General features: G+C 46.9%; 1 protein-coding gene across 1 annotated transcript in view; it reads left to right on the top strand.

The window, feature by feature from the left end:
* Positions 1-20,676, top strand: part of RYR1 (ryanodine receptor 1) — a 157,379-nt gene that overhangs the window by 115,811 nt on the left and 20,892 nt on the right. The window contains exons 82-89 of the mRNA XM_060172268.1: positions 305-540; positions 1,584-1,664; positions 5,369-5,457; positions 5,567-5,695; positions 5,797-5,901; positions 7,962-8,043; positions 12,234-12,421; positions 20,037-20,378. Coding sequence (XP_060028251.1) covers positions 305-540; positions 1,584-1,664; positions 5,369-5,457; positions 5,567-5,695; positions 5,797-5,901; positions 7,962-8,043; positions 12,234-12,421; positions 20,037-20,378 — 1,252 coding nt within the window. The remainder of the gene's footprint in view (positions 1-304; positions 541-1,583; positions 1,665-5,368; positions 5,458-5,566; positions 5,696-5,796; positions 5,902-7,961; positions 8,044-12,233; positions 12,422-20,036; positions 20,379-20,676) is intronic.

Raw genomic sequence — 20,676 nt, 5'->3', positions numbered from 1 at the left:
ATCGAATCTCCTCTTTGCCGTGTTGTGATGTGTCTAACCTCTCTGCCCTGATCCTTGCCTCCTGCCTCTCCACCTCTCTCTGTTCATCTCTCTTTCTCTCTCTCTCCTTTCCTTCACCTGACTCTCATTTCCTACTTTCTTTTCTGTTTATTTCTGTCTCCTTATGCCTCTCTCTCTCTCTCTCTCTCGCTTCTCTCTCTTCTTTCCTTCACCTGACTCTCATTTCCTACTTTGTTTTCTGTTTATTTCTGTCTCCTTATGCCTCTCTCTCTCTCTCGCTTCTCTCTCTCCTTTCCTTCACCTGACTCTCATTTCCTACTTTCTTTTCTGTTTATTTCTGTCTCCTTATGCCTCTCTCTCTCTCCCTCTCTCCTTCTCTCTCTTTCCGTGTGTGTTGTCTCTCTCTCTGTCTCTGTCCTTGTCTATGTCACTGTGTTTTCCTGTGTGTCTCCCTGTCTCCTTTTGTCTCTCTTTTTCCCTCTCCTCACCTGCTTCCTCCTCCCATCCTGTTGGCTGCCTCAGTCATCAACCGCCAGAACGGTAATTCCCCCTGCCTATTCCGCTTGCTTTGCGACTGCTACCCTTCCTTCTAATCCCCAACACCCCCCTCTGCCTGGGGGCTGAGGGTCTGGAACACCCAAGGGAGGGAGGAGGGAATCCCTCGGGGGCGTGGGCATGCCTGCCGGGAGCCTTGAGATCAAAGGCTCCAGAGGCCAAGATTGGGATCCCAGATTAGCAGTTAACAACAGGTGGTGCTATGAAAAATGCCTCAATTTCCCCCAAGGCAAAGTTGAAGCTAGGAAAGATGGCAGAGCCCCTTTTCCAGCTATACATCATGTAACTCCCACACCCAGATCCTCAGCCCGGGGTGAGGCAACCCCTCTTTCCACCGGCTATGCTTTCTGCTCCCCCAGCCCAGAGGGTTCTCACCCACCTGACTGGTTGCCTTCAGCATCCACTCTGATTGGTGTGTGTGCCTACGCCCAGGCTGCTCCGATTGGCCCATTTATTGTCTAGCTCCCCGCCCCTTTCTTTAGACGCCGATTTTGATTGGCCCATGTTTATAAGCATCCTCTCTGCTTTTCCTGGATTGGCTGCTTTTTAGGTGTCTGAACCAATTGGTTGGCTTTCAGTCTCACCCCCAGTGCAGTCCCTTCCTGCTCAGAGTTTTGGCGTGAAAAGTTAACCCCAACCACACACCCAATAATCCATTAACCTCAGTGGCCTGGGGGTTGGGGTGGTAAGGGGCTGAGGGAGATCCCAGCTGTCTGAACGTCTGCTGGATCTCCACTTCCTCCTAGACATCACAGAAGTGGTGACATCAGAGAGACACTGATGTGAAGACACTTGAAGTCCCAGCTTCCATGACTCAGGGGCTCCCCTCAGATCTCCACCCTCTGAGGTCTCTGAGAGGCCCTGGTGTCCTGGATGCCGGCAGCATTCACAGTGTCTTTGAAGATGTGACTGCCCCTGCCTGCGTCCCCAGGCTCTTGCATGCGTGTGTAGTGCACATGGGCTGTGTGTATGCACAGCCCATGCTGCCACTGACCCTCTCTGGGCCCCTGTCCTCATCTTCCAACCAGGGGAGAAGGTCATGGCGGATGATGAGTTCACCCAAGACTTATTCCGATTCCTGCAGCTGCTCTGTGAAGGGCACAACAATGGTGAGGAGGAGAGGTGGGCTGGGTAGAGGAAGCTGAGGTTTGGGGTAGGTTTTTCTAACTTTATCTCCAGTTAGTAAGGGTCTCTCCACACATCTAGCTCCACTCCATCATCCTTCAGCCTTTACTTCCCCAATCTCTCTCTCCTGAGAGTATGAATCTAGTCACTTTGCTTCACTTTCACCACCTCTGGGTAAACCATTTCTTCAAAAACAAACAAACAAACAAACAAACAATGTGTCAAAAATCAGTTTGCCCAGATAAGCAATTAGCCACATGTCATTCTTCCATGGGCATTTTGCAGCCATTGCCACACTTCAGTTACTGCGACAGGTCTCTATACTTTGGGTCTTAAAGGGAAGAAAATGCCTAGCATTTAAGAAGAATCTGTGAGAATCATTTCTTGATCTTTATTCATATACCACTTTTCCAGGAGATAGACCTACGTATCCCTTTCTCATCTAAACAAGAGATGTCACAGCTTTTTTTTCCCCTTGCTCAGGCAGTTTAGTGTGATCAAGGATGACACATCAAGTTTAACACACCATTGGTGAGAAATATATAGCCTCATGTGGCACACATAGCTGACAATATTAAAGGAATAGTCAAAACTCCACCACAAACATTCTATCGAATGCCATTTCCTATAACAAACATGCACTGTCTCAAGGTTGTGGTTTTAACACTTAACAGGTGATTATGAAACCACAGACTGCCCAGAAATTAACCTTCATGACAAGAACTGGAGCAATGATAAATCTTCCATAGAACCCGAACCCCACTTAGCTAGTGTTTTTCAAGCTAACTGATCAGTATATATCTTTAATCTTCCCCCCCTTCTTTTCAGCTAAGGATAAAACATGATCTATTGTTCTGTATTATCAAAAGCTCTTATATGCACAACTAGTTTTTTTTTTTTTGTGGTAAAGACAAAGATTATTATTATTATCATCATCATCATACTCATCATCATTATTTTGCTGTCTTGTACCAGATCTCCTGGGAGGAGGAGGAGGAGGAGGAGGAGGAGGAGGAGGAGGAGGAGGAGGAGGTGGTGGTTGTGGGGGGCATGGAAATTTGACCACTATGATTCATATCTGGATTCTTCTCTAGATCTCTTTTGAAGGGAAGGACAGGGTTCTGGGACAATGGCCCATGTCTTGTCCGACACTCCTCTGCCTTTGATATGCACAACTAGTTTTTCCAGGCCTACTTAACACCTTGTTGCCATTTAACTAGGAGTTTGTTTCTTTAATAAGAACCCGAGGCTTCCATACCTTTGGAGTTTAAAATGAATTTCAGGATTGAGGAGACAGTATAATAGTCATGCAAACCTGAGGATGCAAGTCTTTCTCCATTATGTAAATACCTGAGGTCTGAAGTTCCAGGTTCAAACCCCACCACCAGCATAAGCTAGAGCCAAGCAGTGCTCTGTGTTTTTTTTTTTTTTTTTTTTTTTTTGCCTCCAGGGTTATTGCCAGGGCTTGGTGCCTGCACCACGAATCCACTGCTCCTGGAGACCATTTTCCCCCCTTTATTGCTCTTGTTGTTTTATCGTTGTTGTGGTTATTATTATTGTTGTTGCTGCTGCTGTTGTTGGATAGGACAGAGAGAAATGGAGAGAGGAGGGGAAGACAGAGAGGGGGAGAGAAAGACAGACACCTGCAGACCTGCTTCACCACCTGCAGAACTGCTTCACTGCAACTCCCCTGCAGGTGGGGAGCCAGAGGCTCAAACCGGGATCCTTACGCTTCGTGCCACTTGCGCTTAACCCTCTGCGCTACCACCTGACTCCCCCTTTTTAAAAATGTAATAGGGGGTTAGGTGGTTATGAGAACGCATTACTATTCACACGGACTAGGGTTCAAGCACATTACTATTCACAAGGACTAGTGTTCAAGCCCCCTGCCTCCTGCTCCCCACCTGCAGGGGGACAACATCACAAGTGGTGAAGCAGATTTCTCTCTCAGCCTCACTTTGGAAATTGAGGCAGTCCTTACCATAGCTAGTTCATAGTGAGGGTTCAGTCCTGAAGAAGCAACAATTTAAAAAAAGTAGAATGAATTTCAGTTCACGGGACCTAAGACTTTTTGAAAATGGAAGTGTTCTTATGGGTGGAATTTCTCTCTTGCATCAATTTGCATTCCAGTCTTCTGCCTAAATTTATGTATTTACTAATCAGCCCCAATAACAAATACTTAAAATATCTTTTAAAATTTAGGTACATTGCATACGTGAGTATTCAATGCAGTTCCAAGCAGACAAAAGATTGTTTCCTGTTTGTCTGAATATGTCTATGACAGTGTTCTCAGTTGACAGCATTCTTTCCTTACTGCAGCTGTGTCTAACCATCTAGACATATAATCTATGTGTTCATTTAAATGAACATAATAGAGTTAGAAAGCAGAGTTGAGGGAGTCAGGTAGTAGCGCAGCGGGTTAAGCGCAGGTGGCGCAAAGTGCAAGGACTGGCATGAGGATCCCGGTTCAAGCCCCCGGCTCCCCACCTGCAGGGGAGTCACTTCACAGGCAGTGAAGCAGGTCTGCAGGTGTCTGTCTTTCTCTCCCCCTCTCTGTCTTCCCCTCCTTTCTCTATTTCTCTCTGTCCTATCCAACAACAATGACAACAACAACAACAACAATAATAGCTACAACAATAAAAAACAAGAGCAACAAAAGGGAATAAATAAATAAATATTTTTTAAAAGAAAGCAGAGTTGACGAGAAAGCCTGTACATTTGCCCACAAAGTCCTGAAGTTTTGTCATGTTTTGTTTTTTTACCCAAGTTCTTCTCAACACTGGCTTCTGCCGGTAATAAGGTTTTAATCTGGAACCTTTGGTGTCACAGACAGGAAGATCTTCCTGCATCACCATTTTACCCTCTCCACATTCTACCCTGGATGTTTATTATTCTTCATTTGTAATGTGAAAATAGGCAAAATGAGCATTCAGATTGATAGAGCAATTATGACATGACTATAGCAAAGTCAAATTTTTATTTCTGGTGGGGGGTGTTGTTCAAGGACTATTGAAACTGTACTACATAACATGACATTGCTCTAAACATTAAAAGGAGGGCAGTTGAGGTAACATAGTGTATTAGGCAAAAGATTTTCACACCTGAGACTTCAAGGTTCCAGGTTCAGTCCCCAGTACCACCATAATAAGCCAGAACTGAGTACTGCTCCGGGAAAATAAAGGGGGGCATTATGAACATTAAAAAGACTTAAATAAAATCCATTTTGTCTCCTTAATATTTTGATGAATTGATAATTTAGTAAATGAGTCAACAGAAGAGGTTCTTGAATTTAAGTGTACCCAAGAACCACTTGAAGGTCTTACTAAAATCCAGACTTCTGGGCTTTCACTCTCTCTCTCTCTCTTTCTCCTTTCGCTCTCCTACATTGAAGTTGTTCGTTGTTGTTGTTGTTGTTTTTTTGAAAGGGGAAATGATTGAATAAATTATTGACTCTCCAGCACATCTAATTTGTAGTAGGTCCTCTATAAATGTTTATTTTTGTAATGAATAAGGAACATCCCTTTTCCTCTGGCACATAGTAGTAACCTGATAAAAAACTCAATGATGTTAGGCGTCTAGACAGACAGTAGGCACTCAGTAAGCATTGCATACTTGCAGAAATGACCCAGTGCTCACTTCTTCTAGTCTACAGTAGACATGAGATACAAGTGACTTTTCGTCTCCTTAGACTTCCAGAACTACCTAAGGACACAAACAGGGAACACGAACACTATCAATATCATCATCTGCACGGTGGACTACCTCCTGCGGCTGCAGGTGAGGACGAGAGGTCACCCAGGTTGTCCAGGATGGGAGTGGGGTAGTGGGCATGTGGGGATTACCATGGGCCCCAGGACCCTTTCATCCCTGTCACCCCTCTCCCTAGGAGTCCATCAGCGACTTTTACTGGTACTACTCTGGCAAGGACGTCATTGAAGAGCAGGGAAAGAGGAACTTCTCCAAGGCCATGTCTGTGGCCAAGCAGGTGTTCAACAGCCTCACCGAGTACATCCAGGTAGGATCCAGCCGCTGGGGGTGGGCTAGCCATGGCTGTCCCAAATCCCGCACCCAGCACCCCGCACCCCACCAGGGTCTCAGACAGCCCTCCGTCCCCAGGGCCCTTGCACCGGGAACCAGCAGAGTCTAGCCCACAGCCGCCTCTGGGACGCCGTGGTGGGATTCCTGCACGTGTTCGCCCATATGATGATGAAGCTCGCTCAGGTTGGGGGCCTCCCTGTTCTTCATCCAGCTTCTGCTAGGGATCCCCCAGCTGGCCTGCGTCCAAAGCTTGCTCCCCCTCCTTTCCACGCGCTCGCCCACCCCGCTTCCCGCCGGGTGGCTATATCCACCTGCCTGAGAAATAGCGGCTTCTGCACGGCCCCGCCTCCTCTTGTACACCCACCAATTAGCTGCCTCCCCATCCACGCTTCCACCGGTCAGACCTCCAGGCCCCGCCTCCGGGCGCAGAACACCTCTGTGATTGGTTAGCGCGCTAGCGGACCTCGCAGCCCGGGACCACCCCAGAGATAGATTGGGGGTCTGGCTTTGGGGCCTCCAGAGGCCCGGGCTGAAGAACCATTGTGCTTTTTTTGTTCTGCCTGCGGCAGATGAGGCCCATCCCAGGCACTCATGATGTAAGGTCCTTGTGAGCCCGTCTCCCGTCTTTTGAAACCCTTTTCCCCACCACCCAGCATCTGTGCTGCCTTGTCTTACCAAAACCTTCTCCATTTTCTCTGCTTCTGGGCTATCATATACACAGCACCACCGGTCTTAACACTGGAAAGGGACACCATCCACATCCACATCCACATCCTTAAGAGACACCCCAAATATCTCAGTGTATTACTGACAGCGGTTTACCAGCAGATGGCAGTAAAAGGATTCTATCTAATTTCCCAGCTGAAAGGGGCAATTCTTCCTCAAAGATGCCATGGGGGGCTGGGGGGTGGCAGCCACCTGATTTTGTGAAAAGAGCCAAACTTAGAATGTGATTCTTCAGTTCCAGTGCAATTGAAGAAGGGGTGTCGGTGTGATCTTTAGATTCCAAAGAATGTTGCTATCTTCGTGTAGAGTTCCATTTTCGGCAGTTCCAAATTCCATTAATTCACCAGTCATAGTTTAGAACTAGAAATACAATGCAAAGTGGCGGTGGTGAGGTCTAGTTGTCAGTTCACACTGCAGATCCACTGCCTTAACTGATGTCAGCAGAATTATCTGTCTTGTCTCTGGCTTCTTTCTCAAGCTGAACCTCCCCCCCCTTGACCTGGAAAAATGTTGCCCCTGTCTTTCTTGTACCCAACTAATTGCTTAGCAGGAAGAGGACTCCTCTTATCAGAGCTTCTGGCATCTACCCTCTTAGGATTGTGAGATTGGGGTGGAGGGTAGATAGCATAATGTTTATACAGAGACTTTCATGCCTGAGGCTCCAAAGTCCCAGGTTTAATCCCTCTCACTATGATAAACCAGAGCTGAGTAGTACTCTGGCTAAAAGAAAAAAGATTGTGGGATCCTGGAATATTGGAATCTTAGAACCAGAATACAGAGCTTTGGAACTGTGTAAAGATGGTAGGAATTCCGTAGCTCAGACACTCCTTTCCCTACCTTCATTTTCATTAGAACCATATGAAGATTGAGGCTTATGAAATTACCACTTTGTGGATCAAAGTGGCCAAAGACTGCCAATTTATCATAGTCTAACTTGATACAAACAGGGACAGAATTTTCACCAGATGGAGGTTTCTGTGGGCCCTACACGAGGCACTGTGACAGAGGAAGCACTGTGTCACCACACACTCCCCAAATGTCTTACCAGAAAGCATGTGGTTGTCTTTTCCAGACTTGTTTCTGAACCCCAAGTCCCACTGTTTCCATCACACATTCACTTAACACATGAGGTGAAGTGCTAAGCTCTCATCCATTCCCAGACCTGTGTCTCTGTCCTTAGTACTTGCCCATTGGGATCTGTCACCCTCTGTCCAAGACCCATGCCCTATCCCGGTCCTCCATGTCTGTCACCTGTTATTTCTCGAGTGGGTGTGCTGAGCATACACACACACACATTGCCACTCACCCTGCTTCCCCCCAAATGCCGACCCCACCCACACAATCTTGTCTCTCTACTCCTTCCCCTGCTTCCGAGGAATATGCCTGGACTCAGGTCCCCTCGGAGGTAAGAAGGGAGTCACTTCTGTGAGGGTGAGGAGGGGCTAGAGCAACTAGGGTGGGGAAGGCCAGTCTGCAGAGACCAGCCCTCATGTCCCTGGGGTGGGGGGGATCTCTAGGACTCGAGCCAGATTGAGCTGTTGAAGGAGCTGTTGGATCTACAGAAGGACATGGTGGTGATGCTGTTGTCACTATTAGAAGGTACGTGCCTGGACGGTAGGTGTGAGGGATCCATGTAGACAGAGGGAGGCAGGAAAGTACAGGCAAGACCAAGAAAGACTCCTGGAGACCCAGGAAACCTTAACCTTCAACTTCGTCTGACATGGTGCAAGAGTCAGTGGGTGGATGAGGAAGTATCAGTAACTACTCAGCAAGTATTTACTGAGCACTTAATATGTGCCAGGCCCCGATTGTACACACGATAATTCATCGATTCCACCAGAGAAATCTTAATAAAGTGAATGGCTTTTTTAAATTTATATACTTTTTAAAATATTTATTTATTTATTCTCTCTTGTTGCCCTTGTTTTATTGTTGTAGTTCCCCCCCCCCCCGTTGTTGCCCTTGTTGTTGTAGCCTTGATGTGGTTATTATTGTTGTTTTGATGATGTTGTTTGTTAGAGAAATGGAGAGAGGAAGGAAAGACAGAGAGGGAGAGAGAAAGAGAGATACCTGCAGACTTGCTTCACTGTCTATGAAGTGACTCTCCTGCAGATGGTGGGGGGGGGGGCTCAAACCTGGATCCTTACGCCGGTCCTTGCGCTTTGCGCCACATGTGCTTAACCCACTATGCTACCGCCGGACTCTCTAAAATTTATATACTTACTCACTTGTTCAACCAATGTATCAATTATCTTTTATTTATTTATTTGATAGGACAGAGATTTTGAGAGAGGAGGGGCAGATAGAGAGACACCTGCAGCACCACTGCAGAATCTTCCCCCTGCAAGTGGGGCCCAAGGTCTTGAACCTGGATCCTTGCTTATGGTAATACATGTGCTCAACCGATATACCACCACCCAGCCCCTCAGTTAGCTTTTGTTGCCTAATAAATATCCCCCAAACTTAGTGACTTAGAAACAGCCAAAAAACAAAATTTACTACTAGTTATTATCTTATTACTGACTTACTAATAATTAGTAAAATTATTCTACTGGTAGACATAGACACTTTTCTATAGAGGTCCTTAAAAAGTGCCTTAATTCTTGGGGGTCGGGCAGTGGCACAGTGGGTTAAGCGCATGTGGTGCAAAGCACAAGGACCAGCGTAAGGATCCCGGTTCGAGCCCCCGGCTCCCCACCTTCAGGGGAGTCACAGGCGGTGGAGCAGGTCTGCAGGTGTCTATCTTTCTCTCCCCCTCTCTGTCTTCCCCTCCTCTCTCCATTTCTCTCTGTCCTATCCAACAACGAACAACATCAACAATGGCAACAATAATAACCACAACGAGGCTACAACAACAAAGGCAACGAAAGGGGAAAAATGGCCTCCAGGAGTGGTGGATTCATGGTGCAGGCACCAAGCCCAGCAATAACCCTGGAGGAAAAAAAAAAAGTGCCTTAATTCTTTTATGTGACAGCACAGTTGTCTGTTATATGGGTTTGCTGTACTCAGGGTTGAGTTTTTAAAATGTTTTGCTACTGCAAAGTTGCAGTGAATAATCCTCCAACTGAATTGCTTGTCAACTAGGCATTTACTTTATAATAATAGGGCTCCCTTTAAAAAGTCATAAAATTTGACTTTTGGGGGTTGGGCGGTAGTACAGCAGGTTAAGTGCACATGGCATGAAGTGCAAGGACCATAAGGATCCCAGTTTGAGCCCTTGGCTCCCCATCTGCAGGGGTTCGCTTCACAAGCAGTGAAGCAGGTCAGCAGGTGTCTATCTTTCTCTCCCCTCTGTCTTCACCTCCTCTCTTGATTTCTCTCTCCTATTCAAATACAACAGTGGCGACAGTAATAACCACAACAACGATAAAACAAGGACAACAAAGGGGAAAATAAAGCCTCCAGGAGCAGTGGATTCAAAGTGCAGGCACAGAGCCCCAGCAATCACCCTGGAGGCAAAAAAAAAAAAAAAAAAAGATGAGCTTTCAGATTTTTCTTGAAAATATCAACGACTTGGCCACCAATGGCCTTCTTGGCAAAGCCCAGATGGATTGCATTAGATAACTGAACTTTATCAATGTTTGATAGCCTAATTTTGATGTCTGAGCTATGACCGTAAAGAATGTCCTTGACCTCTGATACATAGACACTAAAATATTTAGAGTTAAAAAAGACATCTAGTCTGCAACTTACTCTCAAATAGAATGAGAGGACATATGTATGTGCAGGTTGGTTATAAAGCATTTGTAGTAAAACAAATGCTAAATCTGGAATATATAAGGACTTCTCTTTTCTTTCAACTTTGATATAATTTAATAATCAAAATAAAACATCAAAATTTACATCAGGGGAGTCGGGCTGTAGTGCAGCGGGTTAAGCGCAGGTGGCGCAAAGCACAAGGACTGGCATAAGGATCCCGGTTCGAACCCCGGCTCCCCACCTGCAGGGGAGTCGCTTCACAGGCGGTGAAGCAGGTCTGCAGGTGTCTATCTTTCTCTCCCCCTCTCTGTCTTCCCCTCCTCTCTCTGTTTCTCTCTGTCCTATCCAACAACAATGACAACAACAATAATAACTACAACAATAAAACAACAAGGGCAACAAAAGGGAATAAATAAATAAAATATTTAAAAAAATTTTTTTTAATTTTACATCAGAGTGGGGGGTTAGCATAATGGTGATGCAGATAGACTCTCATACCTGAGGCTTCATGGTCCCAGCTTTACTCCCCAACTCCACCATAAGCCAGAGCTGAGCAGTGCTGTGGTTAATAATAAATGGAGAGCCGGGTGGTAATGTACCAGGTTAAGCATACATAGTGCGAAGCACAAGGACTGATGCAAGGATCCCAGTAAGAGCCCCCGGCTCCCCACCTGAAGAGAGGTCAATTCACAAGTGGTAAAGCAGGTCTACAGGTGTCTATCTTTCTCTCCTCCCCTCTGTCTTCCCCTCATCTCTCAGTTTCTCTCTATCTTATCCAATAACAACAGTGACAACAACAACAACAACAATGGAAAAAAGATGGCCTCCAGGAGCAGTGGATTCATAGTGCAGGCACTGAGCCCCAATAATAACCCTGGAGGGGAAAAAAAAAGGAGGCCAGGCAGTGGCATGCATAACTATGCACAACGATGCCAGGTCAAGCCCCTGGTCCCCACCTATGGGGCGGAGGCAGCTTCATGAGTGGTGAAGCAGGTCTTCAGGTGTCTTTCTCTCTTCCTTTCCCCTCTCAATTTCTCTGTGTCCTACTAAGTATCATAAACGGGAAAAATATTGAAAAAGGAAGGAAGTAAAGAAGGGAAAAAATGGCTGCTGGGAGCAGTAGATTCATAGTGTCAGCACCGAACCCCAGCAATAACAACGCAGGCAGTATGTGTATTAAAGTGGAAAGTCACAAAAAGGCGTGGGGGTACATAGCATAATGGTTATGCAAAGAGACTATCATGCCTGAGCTCCGAAGTCCCAGGCTCAATCTCCTGCACCAATATAAGCCAGAGCTGATCAGTGCTCTGGTAAAAAAAAAAAAAAAAAAAAAAAAAAAGTCACAAAAAGTAGCCAGAGCCAAGCCCCTTTAGAGGGGATGTCAGATCCCAACTGGGTTCCCAACTGGGTTACAATCTCCTCTCCTTGCTGTTTTCCCTCATCTGTGGACCTGCCTGAGCTCTGTGCAGTAGTGAAAGGCTTCAGTGTGTGAGCTCTAAGGACATGTAACTTTGCATTCAAATCCTCCCATCCCCTTACTGGCCATGTAAATCTCTCTCTCTCTCTCTCTCTGTCTCTCTGTGTCTCTGTGTGTGTGTCTTGGTTTCCTCATCTGCACACATTAATACACCCCCCTCTGTGTGTGTGTGTGTGTGTGTGTGTGTGTGTGTGTCTTGGTTTCCTCATCTGCACACATTAATACACCCCCCCCCCCGTGTGTGTGTGTGTGTGTGTGTGTGTCTTGGTTTCCTCATCTGCACACATTAATACACCTCCTTTGTAAGAGAGAGATGGAACCAGCACATAATCTGGCACCTGCCACTAGCTTATGCCACTTTGCTTTATTGATGACCCCACCCCCCAGCTATGGGGTAAGGTGGACAAAGATAGGATCAAACAGGTTCCTGTGGGATGCCGATACAGATCAGGAAGGGATCTGTGGCCTTGATATGGAGGAATCCTGGGAGCTGGCCAGGGTAGCGCTCATCAGCATAGTGGGTCCCAGGGATCCATGGGTGACTCTTGGGCTGGAGAGGGAGGTCAGCCTGGTGGGTCTACAGAAGGAGGCACTGACCTGGGGTCGCCTACAGGGAACGTGGTGAATGGCATGATTGCCCGGCAGATGGTGGACATGCTTGTGGAGTCCTCGTCCAATGTGGAGATGATTCTCAAGTTCTTTGACATGTTCCTGAAGCTCAAGGACATCGTGGGCTCCGAGGCCTTCCAGGACTACGTCACTGATCCCCGTGGCCTCATCTCCAAGAAGGACTTCCAGAAGGTGGGTGCTAGATGGCAGGAGGGTGGGGGCCAGTCACACCCGTCCTGGCTGCCTGCCTTGGACAGGAGAGTTCTCGGTGAGCTCCCATCCCATTAGCTGTACAATGGGAAAGGAAACAAAGTCCTCATGTTGCTCTCTTTTCTTCTCTTCTACTCATACATACCCTCCCTCCTCCAGAGCTCTAGTTACAGGTGGTGCTGGGACCTCTCACCTGCGAGTCCTGTGTCCTACCACTAAGCTATCACCCCAGTTCTATTGGAGCTATTTTGATTATTATTTTTTATCGCCACCAAGGTTATTGTTGGGATTCTGTGCCTATACGATGAATCTACTGTACTTGAAGGACATTACTCTTTCTTTCTTTCTCAACTCCTTCTTCCCTTTTTATTTTTCAATAGATTTTTTTGTTTGTTTTTGATAGAGGCAGAAATTGGGGGTTGGGGGAGAGAGAAGGAGAGAGAGACACCTATAGCACTGTTTCAGTGCTTGTGATGCTTCCCCCCTGCAAGTGGGAACCAGGGGCTTGAACCTAGATTTTTTTTTTTTGCCTCCAGGGTTATCGCTGGGGCTCAGTGCCTGCACCATGAATCCAGTGCTCCTGGAGGCTAATTTTTTCCCTTTTGTTGCCCTTGTTGTTTTATCGTTGTTGTGGTTATTATTATTGTTGTTACTGATGTCCTTGTTGTTGGATAGGACAGAGAGAAATTGAGAGAGGAGGGGAAGACAGAGGGGGAGAGAAAGACACCTGCAGACCTGCTTCACCGCTTGTAAAGCGAAACCCCTGCAGGTGGGGAGCTGGGTGGTTCGAACCGGGATTCTTACGCCGGTCCTTGGACTTCGAGCCATGTGCACTTAACCTGCTGCACCACCACCCAACCCCCAAACCTAGATCTTTGCACATGATAACATGTGCTCTCAACCAGGTATGCCAACCACCACCTGGCCTTTTTTCTTTCACACACAGACACACACACACACACACACACACACACACACGAAGCATTGCTTCACAGCTCATGAAACTTTCACCCTGCAGCTGAACCTGGGTCCTTGTATATGGTATTATGTGCACTCAAACAGATGCACCACCACCCAGCCCCTTGGCTGAGGATATTTTCCTTTTTAAAATTTCTAGCAAGAACACTTCTCTCAGTTTTCAAGGTGTTTTACTTGACACATTCGAGCATTTTCTGTGTGCAGCAGTGAGCAGAGCAGAGACAGAGCTCAGCCTCTGAGCTGGTTGCTCAGAAAAAGGGAGCCGGTGGACATGGGTAAATACATGAACACATTTCAGTTTCTAACTTAGCTTGAAGGAGCAGAGCAGGGTGAGAGAGCATGTGTGGGGTAAGCCTTATAAACTGGGTGGGGCTGCTGGTAAAAATAGATTATTTGGAGGGCTGGGGAGACAGCATCATGGTTCTGCAAAAGACTTTCATATCTGAGGCTCCAAGCTCGCAGTTTCAATCCCCAGCACCACCATAAGCCAAAACTGAGCAGTGGTCTAGTGTTTGTTTCTGTGTCTTTCTCTCTACATTTCTCCTATTAAAATAAAATTCACAGTTTTTAAAATATTTTATTTATTAATGAGAAAGGAGGAGAGAAAGAACCAGACATCACTCTGCCAGGGATTGAACTCAGGACCTCATGCTTGAGAGTCCAATGCTTTATCCAGTGTGCCATCCCCTGGACCACACTAAAATACATAATTAAAAAATAAATAAATACATAATTTGGATAGTGGACTGTGTTGCCATGTACATGATCCAAGTTGAAGCCTAGCCCCTATTGCATTGGAAGAAACTTCAGTGCTTTGATCCATCTATCTAATTAAAAATAATAAATTAACAGATAAGTAAAAATTAACAGATGGGGGCAGACTTTTCTAGGAGAGGACACAGAGGCTGAGAGCTGAAGGACCCCGTATGAGTGGGGGTCACCAGGTGGAATGAGATATCGAGTGTAGATACCTCACCTAGACTGTGCACCTGCTCTGCCCTGAGTAGACCCAGTGCCAGCCCGGCCCTCAGAGCATTTGAGGAAGCTTTGGCACTGTGGTGCCTTTCCCTTTCTCCTTTGGTCTGTCTCTTTCTTTTTCTATTTGATAAAGTTGATCCAAAGTGGGGAAAGCCCTGTGATAACACAAAAGAAGAAGAAGAAGGAGAAAGAGAAGGAGAAGAAAGAGAGAAAGAAAGGAAGGAAGAAAGAGAATGACTAAAGTAGGAACAAGAGGGACCAAAAGGTGGCCAGAGGGCTCTTGTTGGGAAGAGGAAGTTCAAGCAGCCTGAGAGGTGGTGCAGTGGACAAAGTGTTGGACTCTCAAGCATGAGGGCTCAAGTTCAGTTCTCAGAATGACATATGTTAGAGTGATGCTCATGTTCTCTATCTCTTCCATCATTAATGGACAAATGAAAAATAGAGAGGGCAAGTATGAGAAGTAATGGAGGCAGACTGCAGACCCTGGTTGATTGCAGGGAAAGTTTTTTGACTACTAACTTGTATGAGATGATGGAGACAAGGCAGGGTTCTGAGCAGTGGGATGAGATGATGGAGACACATGGAGGGAGGGTTCTGAGTGGGGAGGGGAGGGATGAGGTGATGGAGACAAGGGGGAGGGAGGGATGTGACCTGACAGAATGGGGAGGAGTTTACAGCTGCTTCCAGGGGTGTGTGTGTGTGGGGGGGGTGAACTGGGAGCAGAGAAACCCTGGAAGTGGCAGCTTGATGGTCCAATGGGAGACAGGTGGGTGGGTGGAAGCGCAGGTGGCAACCTTGGAGGGGGACAGAGTGTGTGGGTCCTGCTCTGTTGCTAGCGGAGGTGACAGATGGGCTGACGGATCAGGTGTGGGTGGGGAGACACAGGAGAGGAGCCTAGGATGACTCAAACGTTTCAGCTGCAGGCCTGGGTGGGCGGCAATTCTATTCCTGTGATGGGTAAGCCTGTGGGAGGGGGGATTTTGAAGGCGGGATTTCAGTTTGGGGCCGAGATCCCCAAATGATGTCAGCTGGGGCTTTGACCCTGAGTGTCAGAGCTAGGGTGTCCCTTGGCAAGCACAGGTGTGGGATGACATTTGGAGCCCCACACCTCAGTGAAGCACCCTGGAGAGAATATATCTCATGGAAGGGAGTGAAGGAGCTGTGAAAGAGCTCACAGCGCTGTGGCTGAGGAAACTGCAGTGCTCGGGTGCCTCTCCATCTCCATGTCTTCACGTCTCTTCTTGTCTCTATCTGAATGAAAGTGTAATGTGGAACAGTAAAAACCATGCAAGTGTGAGGCCCTGCTTCCACCAAAAAGGTGTGTGTGTGTGTGTGTGTGTGTGTGTGTGTGTGTGTGTGTGTGTAAATTCTAGACCAGGTGGGGGAGATCGCATAATGATTTTACGAAAAGACTCTTGTGCCTGAGGCTCCAGAGTCCGAGGTTAGGTTCAATTCCGTACACTAGCACAAGCCGGAGCTGAGCAGTGCTCTGGTTTTATATATTTATATATATATTTACCCCCTAGACCAAGGGCTACCCAAGCTTTACTGGTCTGGGAGGAAGGTGTTTTTTCTCTTTTTTTTTTTTAATTCTTTATTGGGGGATTAATGTTTTATAGTCAACAGTGTGTACATGCATAACACTTCTCAGTTTTCCACATAACAATACAACCTCCACTAGGTCCTCTTTCATCCTTTTCCAGGACCTAAACTCCCCCACCCCCACCCCAGAGTCTTTTACTTTGGTGCAATACACCAGGAAGATGTTTTAAAAGAAGGATGGACAATGGATGGGGGGGGGGTGGGGAGAGAGAGAGAAGAGAGAGAGAGAGAAATCTAAGAGCCCAAGACTGGATGGAGGGGATGGAGTGCTGGACCCTATGGTATTGGTTGGGGCGTGGTTAAGAGGGGCCATCTCAGAGGAGGAGGCACGTGGCAAGCAAGAGGAGAAGGCAAGGAGTTTCTGTGTGATTCTGTCTCCACAACTGCGGTTTTGAGAGCCCTTCATGATTTGCAAAGCACATTACTCATTTAGAAAGCCTTTTGCTAAGATCTTGGCTACAAAGCACCTCTGAGAGCCCAAACGTTCTACTTCTGTTCATACCCCCAGAGCAGCAATTCTCAAACACCGCAGCCCACCTGTGGGTCATGAGATGATTTAGGTTAAGTCACTGCCAGCCTCTTTAACTAAGAGAGAGCCTTGCAGAGTGTGTTGCACAGCAAAAGTCAGATGTGTTCTGAACTCCCCTCCCCACTGAGTCATGCTGTAAAATGCATTTTTACTGTGAGTGTGGTCAAAACATCTGCAAGCTACCCCAGAGAATCTCTTGCAGAAGTACGTGGATTAGCACAGTGTCCAGTGAAAGTTGTCTGTAAGCCATACAACTGCAAACACCCTAAATGTGTATTTCCAGGAGAACAAGAGAGCCCTGGAATTGTAAAACAGGAATACAGGGATACAGCCTGATAGATAGCTCAGTGAGTAAAGCACATTTTATCACATGTGAGGTCCTGGGTTTGATTCCCAGCATCACTTGGAAGCACCATGGACAGCACCAAGGGAATTCCATGGATGGTGGAGTATTGCTTTAATATCTCGCTGTCCCATATCTTTATGTCTTTTTCTCTTCTCTCATCTCTTTGTAAGTAAATAAAATTAAAAAGTGGATCAGGGGTTCCACTCAGAAGTATCGTGCATGCATAAGGTTCATTCTCCAATACTGAAAAAAAAAAGTTAGGAATACTACACAGCATTGAAAATGATTTCATTTGGCCTATGTAGATCAGTATGAATGGTTATAGATCAATACTGAAAACATACAATTAAGTGAAAAAGCAAGCCTCAAATTATATGATTACTTAGCATTTATCTACAGTTTTTAAATGAACAGCCTGTCAGAAAAGTCATGACATATTTTTGCATATTCTTCTTCTAGCGTTTGCCCTTCTTCCGTAGCCAGTCAACAGCGTCAGGTTGAGCCTGATGTCAAGTTTCGAGACCTCCTTTGAATCTGGAGAGGTGGCAGTCGTTGACTATGTGGGTCATAGTCTGTCTGTAGCCGCAGGGGTAGTTCGGGTCATCTCTGGCTCCCCAGCGATGGAACATAGCGGCGCACCGGCCATGGCCTGTTCGATAGCGATTGAGGAGGGCCCGATCATAACGTGCTAGGTCAAAGCCGGGTTGACACTTGCAGGGGTCTGTGATGAGGTGTTTGTTCTTTACTTCAGCTGACTGCCAACTCTGTTTCCAAGAGACTGGAACAGAGAAGTTCAGTGTAGGCGTAGGGGACCAGATTGGGTGACTAGACGTCAAGCGTTGGACAAGGTGGGCGAAGATATCCGCGTATATTGGCAGGTCCGGTTGAGCGTAGACGTGGGAAATGAACTTAGATGATGCCGCATCCCGACGACTATCTGGCGGGGCGATGTTGCTAAGAACTGGCAGCCATGGAACCGGGGTGGAACGGATGGTTCCAGAAATTATCCTCATGGAGGAATATAATTTGGAATCGACCAAGTGGACATGGGGGCTACGGAACCATACTGGGGCACAGTATTCTGCAGTGGAATAGCATAATGCCAGAGATGATGATCGTAGTGTGGAAGCGCTCGCGCCCCATGAGGAGCTGGCCAGTCTTGCAATGATATTATTCCTCTATATTTTTGCATATGAAAATATAGAAAAAGAGGGAGTCGGGCGGTAGCTCAGAGAGTTAAGTGCAGGTGGCACAAAGCGCAGGGATAGGCCTAAGGATTCAAGCCCCTGGCTCCCCACCTGCAGGGGAGTCACTTCACAAGCATTGAAGGAGGTCTGCAGGTGTCTATCTTTCTTTCTCCCTCTCTGTCTTCCCCTCCTCTCTCCATTTCTCTGTCCTATCCAATAACAACGACATCAATAATAACTACAACAATAAAACAACAAGGGCAGCAAAAGGTAATAAATAAATAAATATTTAAAGAAATTTATAAAAAAAAGAAATAAAAAGAAAATATAGAAAAAGGGTAGAGGAGATAGCATAATGGCTGTGCATAAAGACTGTCATGCCTGAGGCTTCAAGGTCCGATGCTCACTCCCTCACACCACCATAAGCCAGAGCTGAGCTGTGCTCTGGGAAGAAAAAAAAAAAGAAAATATAGAAAAAGACATCATGACTTTTCTAACAGCTGTGTGTGTGTGTGTGTGTGTGTGTGTGTGTGTGTGAGAGAGAGAGAGAGAGAGAGAGAGAGAAGGGGGGTGAGAAAGAGAGGGAGAAGGGGGGATGAGAGAGGGAAGGAGGGCAGAAGGGGTAGTAGAGATGTTGACATGTGTTTAGGATAGTGGTAATTAAATGGGAAACAGAAAGAGAAGGGGACATAGAGTGTTCCAGATATACCTATGATGTTTTAGTTATTCAAACAAATAGGGGAAGGGTCAGGAAGATCACTTAGCCTGATAGAGTGATCTCACCAACTTGCATGCCTAAGACCTCAGAGGTCACAGGTTTAATCTATCTATCATACCACTGTCTGCCAGAACTGAGCAAGCAGTGCTCCTACCCTTCCTCCCTCCCTCCATCCCATTCATCCTCCTTTCATCTCTCTATGAGTAATACATATCTATATTATGAAATTTGGAGGCTGGGTAGGTGGCTCATCAGTAGAATATATACATTGTACATACAATTCCATGAAATCCTTTATTTCTTTCTGTATTTCAATAACAAATGATTTGTTTTTTAAAAAAACAATAATATAAAAGAGCTGGTAGAATGTACATGTTACCATGTGCAAGGGCCTAGGTTCCAACTCCTGGACCTTACCTGCAGGGGGGAAGCTTCACAAGTGGTGAATCAACTGCAGGTCTCTCTCTCTCGCTCCCTTCTCCTCCTCTTCCCTCTCCTCTTCATTGTCCCTACCCAGACAGAATTTAAAAAATACATATTATTTACTTTCCCTTTGGTTGCCCTTGTTGTTTTACTGTTGTTGTAGTTATTATTGTTGATGTCGCCATTGTTAGATAGGACAGAGAGAAATGGAGAGAGGAGGGGAAGACAGAGAGGGGGAGAGAAAGAGAGACACCTGTAGATCTGCTTCACCGATTGTGAAGCAACCCCCCCTGCAGGTGAGGAGCTGGGGTCTCGAACTGGGATCCTGTGCGGGTCCTTGTGCTTCATGCCATGTGCGCTTAACCTGCTGCACTACTGCCTGACCCCCCTTTTTAAAAAAATAAATTTCACTTTTTAATATTTATTTATTCCCTTTTGTTGCCCTTTTTATTGTAGTTATTATTGTTGTTGTTATTGATGTCGTCATTGTTGGATAGGACAGAGAGAAATGGAGAGAGGAGAGGAGGAAAGAGAGGGGGAGAGAAAGATAGACACCTGCAGACCTGCTTCACCTCCCGTGAAGCGACTCCCCTGCAGGTATGGAGCGGAGGGCTCGAACTCCGGTCCTTGCGCTTTTTGCCACCAGCTCTTAGCCTATTGCGCTATTGCCCGACTCCCCCCACCCCCTTTTTTTTTTTTAATGACCACTGCGACCTATGGATTTGTCGTGCAGGCAGCAAGCACCTATAATGACCCTGGTACGGGGGAAAGAAAGTTGAGAGGGGACATTACAGTCCTTGCTCATCCCCGGTCTGATCTCCCCTGCCCACCCCCAGGCCATGGACAGCCAGAAGCAGTTTAGCGGCCCTGAAATCCAGTTCCTGCTCTCCTGCTCGGAGGCAGATGAGAACGAGATGATTAACTGCGAGGAGTTCGCCAACCGTTTCCAGGAGCCGGCCCGCGAGATCGGCTTCAATGTGGCGGTGCTGCTGACCAACCTGTCAGAGCACGTGCCGCACGACCCCCGCCTGCGCACCTTCCTGGAGCTGGCCGAGAGCATCCTCGAGTACTTCCGGCCCTACCTGGGCCGCATCGAGATCATGGGCTCCTCGCGCCGCATCGAGCGCATCTACTTCGAGATCTCGGAGACCAACCGCGCCCAGTGGGAGATGCCCCAGGTTGGGACCTGCATGCTTACCTCCCAGGGATTGGCAATGTGAGGAGAGGAGGGTCCAACTAACCTGGTCCCCACCCTGGGCTGTGGGCACTCTGTACCCCCTGTTCTGCCATCCCTGAGGGATTGCCCACTCCTTTCCACCCAACTCTTGCCCCATATCTGGCTCTTGCACACTAGACCCACATACGTATGTACATACCCCTAACAGTGGATGTAGCATCTTGAGTGTGCCCTCATTGCCTGTTACACACCTAGCCTAGCCCTTGCATACTGACCCTGGGAGTTCTAGTGTGCCCTTG

The sequence above is a fragment of the Erinaceus europaeus genome, chromosome 2 (assembly GCF_950295315.1).
Source record: "Erinaceus europaeus chromosome 2, mEriEur2.1, whole genome shotgun sequence".
In the NCBI taxonomy this organism is placed as follows: Eukaryota; Metazoa; Chordata; class Mammalia; order Eulipotyphla; family Erinaceidae; genus Erinaceus; species Erinaceus europaeus.
Note: the sequence above shows the minus strand (reverse complement) of the source record. Positions and strands in the feature narration are given on the sequence as shown.